The 14,151-nt window shown below is 36.1% G+C and overlaps 1 protein-coding gene across 1 annotated transcript in view; it reads right to left on the bottom strand.

Annotated features, from left to right (window-relative positions):
* KIF15 (kinesin family member 15) overlaps positions 1 to 14,151 on the bottom strand; it is a 68,180-nt gene that overhangs the window by 14,904 nt on the left and 39,125 nt on the right. Inside the window, exons 21-25 of the mRNA XM_001379339.5 lie at positions 12,019 to 12,169; positions 9,509 to 9,594; positions 8,949 to 9,018; positions 8,427 to 8,513; positions 70 to 174 (exon numbers count right to left, since the gene is read on the bottom strand). Coding sequence (XP_001379376.2) covers positions 70 to 174; positions 8,427 to 8,513; positions 8,949 to 9,018; positions 9,509 to 9,594; positions 12,019 to 12,169 — 499 coding nt within the window. The remainder of the gene's footprint in view (positions 1 to 69; positions 175 to 8,426; positions 8,514 to 8,948; positions 9,019 to 9,508; positions 9,595 to 12,018; positions 12,170 to 14,151) is intronic.

Here is a 14,151-nt window from a genome sequence, read left to right as displayed (position 1 = left end):
TCTAGGCATATAATTATAAAGAATACAGTCCAACTGTACTTGATAACATCTTGTTACCAAAGAACTTACTGTAATGTCCTCTAGTTCTCTTGTTAACATATCTATATTTCCATTTTTCTGACTGACAGATGATCGTAGGTCCTGGATCTGACTCATGAGATTAGTTATGACTTCCTAAAAAGGAAAGAAAAATATCATTTAATTATAGTGCATTTACCATTACTTGCTAATGGTAATGACCAGAACTCCAGTTCTAGGCTGCCTTCCCATTTTCATTTAAAAGAGATTATTCTAATCTATACCTAGCTCACGCTCCATACTAATCTGCTCTGCTGCAACACCAAGGGACCTATAAAGTTTCACAGAGGGCTCCTAACAAGTGAGAGATTGTCCAGTCTATAAGAGCTTACCCAACTACCAAAATCAGTGCATTCATCTACTTCTCTCATTGACTTCTTAATAACTAACACAATCCAAGGTTTTGATCCTTGAATGTAAGGAAAATAGCTTACCTTGGAAACTACCTTTTCAGTCAATTTCCCTGGGATCTCAACAGTGAAATTGGCTTAAAGGAATAAAACAATATGACCTACAGATGTTGGTTGGGAAACTCACTACTCCAGGGAACTAAAACACAAAGTCTGGGCAATTTTCTCAGGGATGTTTAGAATACCTAATACTTTCTTCAGTCTTCTATTTATTTTTTAAATTACTTCATAACATTTAGTAAAAGCATTACAAATTCAAATGGGTCACACTTTTTCTAGGTATTAAATTTTTATTTTACTTTTTCCCAATTACAATTAAAGTTTCCAACATTTTTCAAAGAATATTCAACAAATTCAACCTTTCACTCTCCTTAAGATAAGTAACCTCATATATTTTACATGTACAAACATGTAAGATATTTTCCAATATTAATCTTTTTGTGGAAGGAAATTCAAATAGAAAAAACCTAATAAAGTGAAAGTTTGCTTTGTTCTGGGTTCACTCAGTTCTCTCAGGAAGTTGACAGCATTTTTAGAAAAAATCATGAGTCATTCTGGAATAAGTGTTGGATAATTGTACTAGGAATAACTGTTATTCAGTTGTTCATTGTATAGTATTCCTTGTCACTACACTGTTTTGCTGTTTCTGTTTATTTCACTCTACTTCAGTTCATGTAAGATTTCCAGGGTTTGTTTTTTTGACTCCTCTTGCTTGTCATTTCTTCTGGCACTATCGTATTCCATTACAACTGTACACTATAATCTACTCATCCTTTCCCCGATTGATGGGTATCCCCTCATTTTCCAAATCTTTACTGTCCCTAAAAAGAATGGTCATGTTTCTGTACATAGAGGTCTTTACTCTTTTTGGTTTTTTAATCTCTCTGGGTTATGGCATTCTTGGGTCAAAGGTTGATTTTGTTTTATAGGTCCAAATTGCTTCCCTGTATGATTGAATCCATTCACAACTCCCCCCAACAATGCATTCATGTTCCAGTTTCCCCACATCCCCCTCCAAATTCTGTCATTTTTCTTTTCTGTAATAATAGCCAATCTGATAAGTGTGGGATGGTACCTTAGAGTTGTTTTAATGTGCATTTCTCTAATTAATAGTGATTTAGAACATTTTTTACATGACTATAGAGCTTTTATTATTTTGTCCAGAACTGCCTGTTCATATCCTTCGACCATTTGTCAACTGGGGAATGGCTCATATTCTTTTATATTCAACTAATTTCTCTATGTATTTTACTAGAGACGTGTAAAACATTTTTGCACCATTATAATTATTGTGCCTTACTTTCCATCTTATTTACCCATTTAGTTTGACCTTTATCTCCCTCTAATTTGCCCTCTTTTCTATCAGTCCCACTCTCATCTCTTATCCCCTTGCCCTCTTATAGGATAAGACAGCTTTCTATACCCAACTGATTGTGTATGTTCTTCCCTCATTGAACCAATTCCTATGAGAGTAAGGTTCACATGTTCTCCTCCCCACTTCCCCCAACTTCCCTTCCACTATGAGGCTATTTCATACCTTTTATGTACAATAATTTACCCCATTCTATTTTCTTCTTCCCCTCAATGCACCGCCTCTCTCATGCCTTAATTTTATTCTATTTTTCAATGACATCTCATCATATTCTGTTCATGCCCTCACCCTGTCTATACTTTTTTTGGAAAAATTTATTTAGAACATTATTCCTTGGTTACAAGAATCATATTTCTTTCCCTCCTTCCCCTACCCCTTCCCGTAGCCAATGTGAAATTACACTAGGTTTTGCACATGTCCTTGATCAGAACATATTTCCATGCTGTTGATGTTTGCACTAGAATGATCATTTAGAGTCTATATCCCCAATCATATTCCCCTCGACTCATGTAATCAAGCAGTTGTTTTTCTTCAATGTTTCTACTCCCACAGTTTTCCCTCTGAATGTGGATAGCGTTCTTCCTCATAGATCCCTCCAAGTTGTTTGGATCACTGCGTTGCCACTAATGAAGAAGTCCATTACATTTGACTGGACCACAGTGTATCAGCCTCTGTGTACAATGTTCTCCTGGTTCTGCTCCTTTCACTCTGCATCAATTCCTCTGGTTGTTCCAGTCCCCATGGAATTCCTCCACTTTATTATTCCTTTTAGCACAATAGTATTCCATCACCAACATATACCACAATTTGTTCAGCCATTCCCCAATTGAAGGGCATTCTCATATTTTCCAATTTTTGGCCACCTCAAAGAGCACAGCTCCCAATATTCTTGTACAGGATTTTTTCCTTATTATCTCTTTGGGGTATAAACCTAGCAGTGCGATCCATTCATAACTCCACCAGCAATGCATTAGTGTCCCAACTTTGCCACATCCCCTCCAGCATTCATTACTTTCCTTTGCTGTCATGTTAGCCAATCTGCTAGGTGTGAGGTGATACCTCAGAGTTGTTTTGATTTGCATCTCTCTGATTATAAGAGATTTAGAACATTTTTTCATGTGCTTATTAATAGTTTTGATTTCTTTATCTGAAAATTGCCTATTTGTGTCCCCTGCCCATTTATCAATTGGAGAATGGCTTGATGTTAACTCTTTATAGATTTGAGTAATTAGACCTTTGTCAGAGGTTTTCGTTATGAAGGTTTTTCCCCAGTTTGTTGTTTCCCTTCTAATTTTGGTTGCATTCGTTTTGTTTGTACAAAACCTTTTTAATTTAATGTAATCAAAATTATTTATTTTACATTTTGTGATTTTTTTTCTAACTCTTGCTTGGTCTTAAAATCTTTCCTTTCCCAAAGATCTGACAAGTATACTATTCTGTATTCACCTAATAATAGTTCCCTTCTTTATATTCAAGTCATTCACCCATTCTGAGTTTATCTTGGTGTAGGGTGTGAGATGTTGATCCAAAACAAATCTTTTCCATACTGTCTTCCAATTTTCCCAGCAGTTTTTATCAAATAGTGGGCTTTAGTCCCCAAAACTGGGATTTTGGGGCTTATCATAGATTGTCTTGCTGAGGTCACTTACCCCAATTCTATTCCACTGATCCTCCTTTCTATCTCTTAGCCAGTACCAAATTGTTTTGATGACCACTGCTTTATAGTATAGTTTGAGATCTGGGACTGCAAGGCCACCTTCCTTTACATTTTTTCCCCCCATTATTTCCCCGGATATCCTTGATCTTTTGTTCTTCCAAATGAACTTTGTTATTTTTTTTCTAATTCTATAAAAAAGTTTTTTGGTAGTTCAGTGGGTATGGCACTAAATAAGTAAATTAATTTGGGTAGGATTGTTATTTTTATTATGTTAGCTCATCCTACCCATGAGCAATTGATGTTTTTCCAATTGTTTAGATCTGGTTTTAATTGTGTGGAGAGTGTTTTATAGTTGTGTTCATGTAGTTCCTGTGTTTGTCTCAGCAGATAGATTTCTAAGTATTTTATATTGTGTAGGGTAATTTTAAATGGAATTTCTCTTTCTAATTCTTGCTGCTGAAATGGGTTGGAAATATATAGAAATGCTGATGACTTATGTGGGTTTATTTTGTATACTGAAACTTTGCTAAAATTGTTGATTATTTCCACTAGCTTTTTAGTTGATTCTCTAAGATTCTTTAAGTAGACTATCATATCATTTGCAAAGAGTGATAGCTTGATCTCCTTATTGCCTATTTTAATATCTCTAATTTCTTTTTCTTCTCCAATTGCTACTGTTAGTGTTTCTAGTATACTGTTAAATAATAGAGGTGATAATGGGCATCCTGGTTTGTGTTTCACTCCTGATCTTATTGGGAAGGCTTCTAGTTTATCCCCATTACAGATAGTTTTCTTTTTTTTTTTTAAACCCATACGTTCCCATCTTGGAATCAATACTGTGTACTGGTTCCAAGGCAGAAGAGTGGTAAGGGCTAGGCAATGGGGGTCAAGTGACTTGTCCAGGGTCACACAGCTAGGAAGTGTCTGAGACCAGATGTGAACCTAGGACCTCCCATCTCTAGGCCTGGCTCTCAATCCACTGAGCTACCCAGCTGCCCCCTTTACTCCTTCTAATTGCCCTAATGATAACAAAATTCTTTGGAGTTACAAGAATCATCTGCCCATGTAGGGATGTACACAGTTTAACTTTTTTTTGAATGACTTTTGATTTCTCTCTCTTGTTTACCTTTTTTATGATTCTCTCGAGTCTTTGTATTTGAGAGTCAAATTTTCCATTCAGTTCTGGTCTTTTCATCAGGAATGTTTGAAGTCTTCTATTTCACTGAATACCCATTTTTTCTCCTGAAGGATTATGCCCAGTTTTGCTGGAATGATTCCTGGTTGAAGTCCTAGCTCCTTTGCCCTTTGGAATATCCTATTCTAGGGACTCTGATCCTTTAATGTAGAAATCGCTAAATCTTATGTTATCTTGAGGTGGCTCCAAAACATGTGAATAATCTTTTTGGCTGTTTGCAATATTTTCTCCTTGACCTGGGAGTCTGGGAATTTGGCTACAATATTTTTGAGAGTTATCCTTTTGGGATCTCTTTCAGGAGGTGATTGAAGAATTTGTTCAATTTCTATTTTGTTCTCTGGTTCTAGAGTAACAGGACATTTTTTCCTTGATAATTTCTTTCAAGATGACATCTAAGCTTTTTTTTTTTTGATCATGGCTTTCAGGTAGTACAATAATTCTTAAATTATCTCTTCTGGATTTATTTTCTAGGTCAGTTGTTTTTCCCTATGATATTTCACATTTTCTTATATTTTTTCATTCTTTAGACTCTGATTATTTTTGATATCTCATCGTCTCATAACTCATGGAGTCATTAACTTCCACTGGTCCAAAGTACCCCCCCCCCCAGTGACTTTTTGTATCTCTTTTTCCAAAGATCCAACTCTTATCTTTTAAGAAGTTTTTCTCTTCAGTGCATTTTTATGTATCTTTTTCCATTTGGGAAATTTTGCTCTTTAAGAATTTTGTTTGGACTTTTATGCCTCTTTTTACCAAATGGCCTATTCTGTTTAAAATACTCGTTTATTCAGTATTTTTTTGTGCCTCCTTTACCAAGCTGTTGGCTCTTTTCCTGTATCGCTCTCACTTCTTTTCCCAATTTTTCTTCTTCTATATCTTACTTGATTTTAAAAAATCCTTTTTGAACTCCCCCATTAATTCATTTTGGGCTTGAGAGCAATTAATATCTTTCTTAGAGGCTTTGGATGCTGCAGTATTGACTTTGTTGTCTTCTTTCGAGTTTGAGTATACCCTGTCAGCAAAATAACTTTCTTTGTTGATGTTTGCTCATTTCCTTGCACGTTAGTATTAAAAAAAAAAATCCTCTAAAGTTGGTCTCTGTAACTCTGAAGAGAACACTGTTCCAAGCTTCAGGCTCTTTGTGCTGTTGGCTTCAGAGCTGGTACTTGGGATCTATTTGCTTTTGGTTCTTCCAAGGTGGCATGATGTAAGGAGAGGTATGTTTAATGTTTTCTAGGCCTATGCTCTGGTGAGTAACCCCAAGTACTCTTTTACCCCTTAGAACCATGACCAGGGTCCACTGTTCCCCTGTGGCTGCAAGTGCTGGTATATACTGGTACTCCTCCTCACATTACAATTGTGTCCCAGATTCTGTGTATGGGCAATGCAGAAGAGTCTTTCACCAAGAGCCAGCAAAGGGACCTCCTGCTATTAACTTCTTAGAAGTTGTCTGACTGCCCCCTTATCATCTGTAGCTGATTTCTGGAAGCCTTGGTTGCTGCTTTAGCTGTGCCCAAAGCCTGTTGCTGTGATCCGAACTGCCCTGGTGCCCTGAGCTCCATCTCTACCTTGGTGTGCTAGATCCCTCATGTGGGCCTTCTAAGTTGTTTTGGGCCAAAAAAATTGCTTCACCTTGTCTTTTGGTGTAATAATGCTGCAAAATAAATTTTGGAGCAGCATATCATTGCTTTTTGGAGGGTAATTTGATAGAGATCAGATGGGTACTATACTTTCTCTACCATCTTGGATCTGTTCCTTCAGTCTTTCATTTAAACTTCAGTCAAGTACTTAATTAACAATCATTTAGGAAATTCTGTTATTTGCTAGGCACAGGAGATACAAATACAGTAAATAAAACAATTCTTACTCCTAAGCAGTATGTTTCAGCAGGATTGATAACAAGTACCTATATGTATATATCTGGAAAAAAATATCCAGAGAGTAAATACAAAGTAAAAATATAAGGTGATTTGAAAGGGCATTTTCAACTAGAAGGTTGTACTTAGATCTTGTCTTGAAGGAAGAGGAGCAGTCTATGAGATGATTATGATAAAGCATGGATGGGAGAGAAAAGGGGCTGTGTGAGAAGAGCAGAGAAAGCTAAATGGGCGGGGAAAGCACAGTGAAGGAGGGCAAGTAATATATAATCAGCCTAAAAATGCTGGGGAATTTTTGTAAAAGGTTTAAAAACTAAATAGAAGTTTTAAAATTCGATCTTAGGGGTGATAGCGAGACACTGGAATTTACTGAGTAGGGACGTGACATTATTTAGTTTTATATTTAAAGTAACTTTAGCAGTAGTAGTATGAGAAAGTCTGGAACACAGAGCAACCTGAGAAACAGAGATCAATCTGGAGGTCATTGACAGATCTAGGGTAATGCCTTAATAATCTAGATTTAGAGCAACCATATCCCTCTAGAACAGGGGTCCCCAAACTGTGGCCCCCTGAGGCCATGTATCCGGGCCTCCACCGCACTTCCGAAAGCAGTATCTCTTTCATTGGTGGTCAGTGAGAAGAGCACTGTATGTGGTGGCATCACACACATATAGTACTACTTCTGGTGACATAATCCTTTGCATGGCACTTTAGAATAAGGCTCCACACAAAGGATTATGTGGCTGCACAATGGAAGACATCAGCATGGTGAGAGGTGATCTGGAGGAGGGGATTCCGAAGGTATATGCTGCTGCCCAGTTAGGGTTAGGGTTAGGTTTTTATAGTCTGGCCCTCCAACAGTCTGAGGGACAGTGAACTGGCCCCCTGTGTAAAAGTTTGGGGACCCCTATTAGACTCTAGAATAGCACACCAAATCCTGTGAAAATATCCTCCAAATAAAAGTGACAAGGATCTCATTCTATAATCATTAAGATTAAATATGCCCTATCTAAATAACTACAAAATATACTCCTATCTAAAAGATTATTCTCTCTTTCTCTCAAAACTCTTTCCTTCTGTCTTAGAATGGATCTTAAGTATCAGTTCCAAGGCAGAAGAGTGGTAAGGGCTATGCAACTGGGGTTAAATGACTTGCCCAGGGTCATACAGCTAGGAAGTGTCTAACACCAAATTTGATCCAGGATTTGGCTCTCTATCTTCTGAACCACCTAGGCTCCCCAAAGATAATTCTTAATAAGTTTAATAATGTAGTTTCCTAGAAAATAAAAAGTCACAAGGCCAAAAGAATAAAGGTTATCAGGGAAGGAGATACACATTGCTGTAACTAATGAAATAACTGGTCTCCTTCATCTATGGCCCTCCACACCCTTTTAGCTACTAAACTGTGGCCATTTAATTCATAAGTTAAGAAAGGTATCACATACTCATTATTAAACAGCATATGAAATGCTAGTTAGTCAATAAGCTCCTGCTATGTGCCAGGTACTGTGCTAAGCGTTGGGGATACAAAGAGGCAAAAGATAGTCCTTTACTTTTAAGAGATCCAGTCTAATGGGCAAGACAAGCAAACAAATGTGTTACTAGAAATGATGATAGCTAGATGATTCTAGACAAAAGACAAAACTTCCTTCTATCACTTTCTAAACTTACTATATAATCTGGTTTTTATTAAAACAAGTAGCAGTATTTCAATACTTGTCAATAAATTTTGAGAAAAAAGGAAAAGGGGACTGGATTGTAGATTATCAACATAAATATGCCAGAGAAGGACACAGCTTCAACTTTCAAGGAATAAGAAAACCTCCAAACCCCTTACCTGGTCAGCAGCCTTAGTCTTTTCCAGAGAAGCAATGATCTTTTCAGAAGCTGACAAGCTCTGTTCCAGTTTTTGTATATTTGCAGTCTGGGGAATGAGGGGAGAAAAGCAGGTTCTTCTCAAGAATTTATCTTAAATTTTCCTCAAGGATAGATAATATAATATTTGCATTATGATTTTAAAGTACAATGTTTTCTAGAACCCAGATCTGTTTACAAAGTTAAATGAAAATAATACAGTGAATATTGGCTCTCTATTAAAAACATAAAAGGTAAATACAAATGCAAACAGCATCTCAGAGATCAGCTCTGATGAAATATTAGAATGTGAACAGAAGGGAATTCATCTAAAAGACCACAGCTGCATATCATACAGCATCTGAGTTACCAAAGGTAAGATGATAAATTAATAAAATATACCAGAAAACTAGGTATTTTATTTCCAGTCTTCTAAAATTTATCCCCAATATATCTATCAAGAACCACAAAATCTACAACACTGGTGTAATTATATTCTAGTTACCTGCTGCTCACACTTAGCAATCTCTTTCTGCTTCTCCTGTTGTACTGTGTCAAGAACTTCCAAGAACTTCCTGAAAGAGAAGTAATGCATTTTGTAAGTGACTTACTTCAAACCAACATTCTATGAATCTAAGCAATCAATACTTAAAGAGATAATTCTAGGTTTGATTCCCCACTATGATCATTATAGATGCTTAGATCAAATAAAAGTGTGGGGATAGAGATATTAAAAAATAGCTGTTTTCAGTTTCCCAAAATCCAATGTTGATTACTTCAGAGAAGCTTAGACTACTTAAAAACTAATTATCTAACCTGTTTAATGGTCTTAATTTAATTTTAAATTTCTTTTTAACAAAAGGCAACAATAATATCTAAATGGTAAATATTTAACAAATTAAATGTATTCAAACTTTTAAATGTTAAATGAAGAGGACCTATATTTATTTAGAAAACCCTTAAAATTATTATTTGCAATGTATTAACAATCAGAAATAAACATTTAAAGGTATTAAATTTAAAATATTCTATAAATCTGAAGGAAAAGCACTAACCAATACTCACTTTGAATCATTTTCTTTGTCTTCTTCCAACTGTGATATCAACTTTATATTGCGTTCTTTTTCTGTTTCTAAAAGCTCCAACAAATTCTAAAGGACACAAATTGTAAAGTTTAATTATAGGCATATTAACATCAATAATACATTTTCTGAAGCCTATTATGTATCGAGTATAACTCAGAAAACAAGGGAAACAGATGTGAGATATTCTTTACTGAATGGGACTTCAGACAGGTCTTGAACACAGGGGTAGGATTCAGACAAGTGGTTGGAGGTAGAGAGAAAGGGTTTCCAAATGGAAAGGAAAGTGTGTGAGCAACATTATGCCTCATTTGAGAAACAAATAGAATATTCTGGCTGCTGCTAAAAAAATCTATGGAAGATAAAAGCTCCGGGCTGGGGGTGGGAGTGGGAACAGCACAATGACCAGGTCTGCCTAGTTAAAAAAAACAGATACTATTTTATAAGCAATCGAGCACTGTAGATGGTGTCTAGGCCAAGGGAATCACTGAAAGTTTTAAAACTGGGATATAAAATTATCAAAATGATCATAGAGTTATATGGAATAAACCCTCAATTCAAGAAAATTTCAGTAGCTTAAATTTAGATCTATACATCAAGCTATAGTCTCACCTAAATGCCAATCTTGCATTATCAACTGCTTCCTGGATACCTCCAACTGGATGTTCTGTAGATACTCACCATGACCAAAATAGAATTCATTATCTTCTCCACCAAAACCTCCCCTCTTCTTAACTTTCTGCTTCTGGTGAAGATAACATTATCTTCCCAGTCACTCAGGTTTGTAGGAGTAGGCTGTTGACTGCCCTCCCTCCATCCAGCTGCCATCGTTCACCTTTGTCAGTTACTTCTCCATAAAATATCTCAAAACCATTCCCTTCTTTTTACTCACAAAGCCAAAGTACATAAGCTCCTCAATGGTCTCCTAGCCCTTCAAGGGCCCTTTCCTTAATCCATTGTCCTTCATGCATACAACTGTCAAATTTATATTGTTAATGTACAATCCTGGGCTCAAAAAGCTCCCAGGGCTGCATCATGCCTCTAGGATAAATTATATACTGTTTGGTTTTTAAAGCTCTTAATCATCTGGCTTTAGCCACTTTTTCAAACTAAATAAGACTCTCCTTTACATTCTCTATGTTACAATTAGCCTTTTTGCAGCCTTTTGGCTGCACAAGGACAAATAATCCAATTTTTCACCTCTATACCTTCATAATGGCTGGAATGTGCTTTCTCCTCTCCTTTACTTCAGGATTCCTGAATTCTTTCAAAGTTCATCTCAAGTGCTATAGCCTATAAAGGAAGTTTATTCTGAGTTTCCCCAGTGCTACTGCCTTCTCTGAGGAAATCGCTTTGTAATATTTGTATTTTAATCTTCCATGGGTGTATTGTTTTACCCCAGTAGATCTTCTGGGTCTAATAGGGCAAGGTCTACTCCATGTCTTTGTATTTCCAGGGCCTGCCAACACCAGGTCCCTAGTAAACATTTGCTAGATTACAGTTATTAATAGACAAATCTAAACCCTGTAAACAGAAAGACATAAGACAATATATGTAAGCACAATGCTCTCCTTTCCTTCAAACTATTGTTCTTTCAAGTAATTCAAAGATAAAGGGGCAGCCAGATAGTGGATAAAGCATCAGGCCTTGAGTGGAGAGGACCTGGGTTCAAATCTGATCTTGGACACTGCCTATCTGTATGACCCTGGGCAAGTCATTTCACCCCTTTTGCCTACGTAGTATAAGTTCTAAGTCGAAAGGGAAGGGCCTAAAAAAAATCAAGTTCTTCAAAGATGAGAGAGCAAGAAATCAATATATGATGAGAACCTTATTTAGAAGGCCATATTGTGTACCTTTTCAACTCCATGCTACCTTCTAAACTACCAACTCCAACTTTTCAACACCATGCTACCTTCTAAAAGCAGTTAAAAATATACAAAAGAAATTGGCAAATCTTTTCTTTGCATTAAATATGCCATATTTGTTCATGTGATAATATTTCCATTCATTTTCCAAGTTCTCTAGATCAATTTTACTCAGAATTTATATTTACCATGGAAATTTTATTTTTAAAAATCCTGGAATTTGAGTGCATAGTGATATATGATGACCCCCTAAGTGAATATAGTAGCTACAACCCTGAAAAGGAGGAGGAAATGCCTTGTATTTAGAAGAGCTCTCTAAAATGAATTATCCTGAGGAACCTTAGGGTAAGGCAAAGTTTCAGTTTTGAACATTCCAGAGGGGATATTTAATAAAACTGTAAAGCCATATGGCTTTAATAACATTTTGAAGACTTAAAACACTTTAAGAGTTTCATGCCCACTCACATCAATGGATTGTTGGGATATCTAGTTGGCAAATGGACACTAACAAAAGGCCATGGTGGGAGTGTGAATGCTAGTCCTCAAATAGAGCACTGTAGATTCTGATCCCATCACCAGAGGCGATAACTGAACACAAAAGCATAGGCCTAGGGTACAATGTCCTTACACTAAGGTCAGTTCGAAGAGTCTCGTTTGCTTCTTGGCTGTCCTGGAGTTCCTTTGAAAGCTGATCGGTCTCAAACTTCATCACTTCCTGAAGGTTATCATAGGAGTCCTGCAGGCAGGCTTTTGTTTCAAGCAATTTTTCATGCTCTAGTCTTCATTATGAAAATATTATGACAATGTTAAATAAGGATATTTGATGTATTTTAGTTATTCAGATTATTTAGAGATCTATTATTGCAACTCAGTTGTTCCACAGCAAATACTTTTCAAGATGGATGACCCCTAACAATTTAGTTTGAATTGTAATCTTTTAAAGATCTCTACCCTATCCATTACTTTGTTCATTCTCCATGCTAGAGAAGATTGGAAAGGGCAGAGTCTGACTCATTTTGAGAGAAAGCTATTTCTACCACATTTCAGGAAAATGAGCACAAGTTAGCTAGGAAAGCCAGCTTCTTTGCTACCTCTCTGGCAGTCTCCAGTATGCTTTCATTACAGGTAGGGCTGGCTTTACAAAATAGTTAAGTTTGTAAAAAAAATTGCTTTTAAAATTAAATCATTTAAATCATTAAGCATACTAAGCTAACTCTTAAAAGGAACTTCTGGATAAAACAAATTGCAACTCAAATTAATATACTTTATTAATATACTCATTTTCACTCACTTTTCTGGAGTTGCTTTAGCTTAAAATAGCTTCTGACCAAAAATAAAATCCAGAAAGTGTATATACTTTTCCACCAAAGAGCCCTTCACATCTTCATTCAGAATTTTATAATTAGAAATTTGCTTCCCAGGAACTCTCTTTCCCAGCTTCCTATGTTCTTTCTCATGATACATGCCAATTTAGGGAGGATCTGAGTTTTGTGTAGCTCTGCCCTCTCACTCTCTTTTCCCCTGATCGAGACTGGGAAAGCTGGTTTTAATCCAGGCAGGAGAATCTACACATATGGGTTTACTTTTTATTAGATAATTAGGTTTGAACTTCTATTTCTTAGTTTATTTTCTTTCTACTTCAAGTGATTATTAATAAACATAAAATATAATACTTAGAGTTATTGGATATTAATTTAAATTTTATAGAACCTACTTGAATTTACTCTTACTTCAGATATAGTTCTAATAAAGTCCCCCCGCCCTCCAGTTTATTCTAACAAGGAATATTAGAAAGCAAAAAAAAAGAAAAAAAAAGAAAATAGAAGAGATCTGCTTAAGAAAAATACATTGACAACAGCATGAAGTGACAACTAACATGAATAGAGTTGGTGAAAAAAGTTACAAAAAAACCCCAGACACTATATTAAAAAGCACAACAGTATGGGAGGCAAAAAACGTAGAGGAGCAAAGAAGCACGCAGACCTTAATAACCCCTAAGGGTGTATTATGCCATAATATTCCAAATGACTTTCAAAAAATGATCCTAAGTCAGCAAGAAAAGGTTTTAAATTATAGTTAGTATAGTCGGCTTAAGAATTGAAGCAAGATTAAAACAAGATTTCTACTTAAAATTATCATTATAATGCTTGTTTGATTTAAACTTAAGAGTAAGCTCCAGATTCTTTTGCTGCTGTCCTCTTAACAGGGGAACTTGTATTTAGGCTGATGGGATTATAAAGGGAAGATGGAAGAGAACTTGGAGATCATAGACTGTTAGAAAGGACCTTTAGTGGTCCACTGAGTTCAATTCCCTCATTTTACAGATGAGGAAAACTGAGGCCCAGAGAGGTCAGTTAACTTTCCCCAAGGTTATACAGGCAGTAAGTGGCAAATCAAGGATTCAGAAACCAGTCTTCAAAATCCTGCAAACATTTTACTCTGCTGGGTAACAGGATAGTAGATACAGAGTAGAAAAGGCTCTAAGTAATTGATTATCTAATTCAGTCCTCTCATTTTATCAGGAAAAGTCCACAGTGATATATTAGGGGCAGAGCTAGAATCAATCCTGGAGTTTATGACATGTAAGGAAGAAAAGATTGTTTTGTTTGTTTTAAAAATATTAGAAGCCTCTAAGGAATCTTCACCACTCTTCAGATAATGGAGAGTAGTGATTATATTCACTTTTTCATACTAGAAGTATATAGGACTAAGAATCAGGATATCTGGATTTGAGGAGTTCCATCTGATAGATATTTACTGT

This window comes from Monodelphis domestica, chromosome 5, assembly GCF_027887165.1.
Source record: "Monodelphis domestica isolate mMonDom1 chromosome 5, mMonDom1.pri, whole genome shotgun sequence".
Lineage (NCBI taxonomy): Eukaryota > Metazoa > Chordata > Mammalia > Didelphimorphia > Didelphidae > Monodelphis > Monodelphis domestica.
Note: the sequence above shows the minus strand (reverse complement) of the source record. Positions and strands in the feature narration are given on the sequence as shown.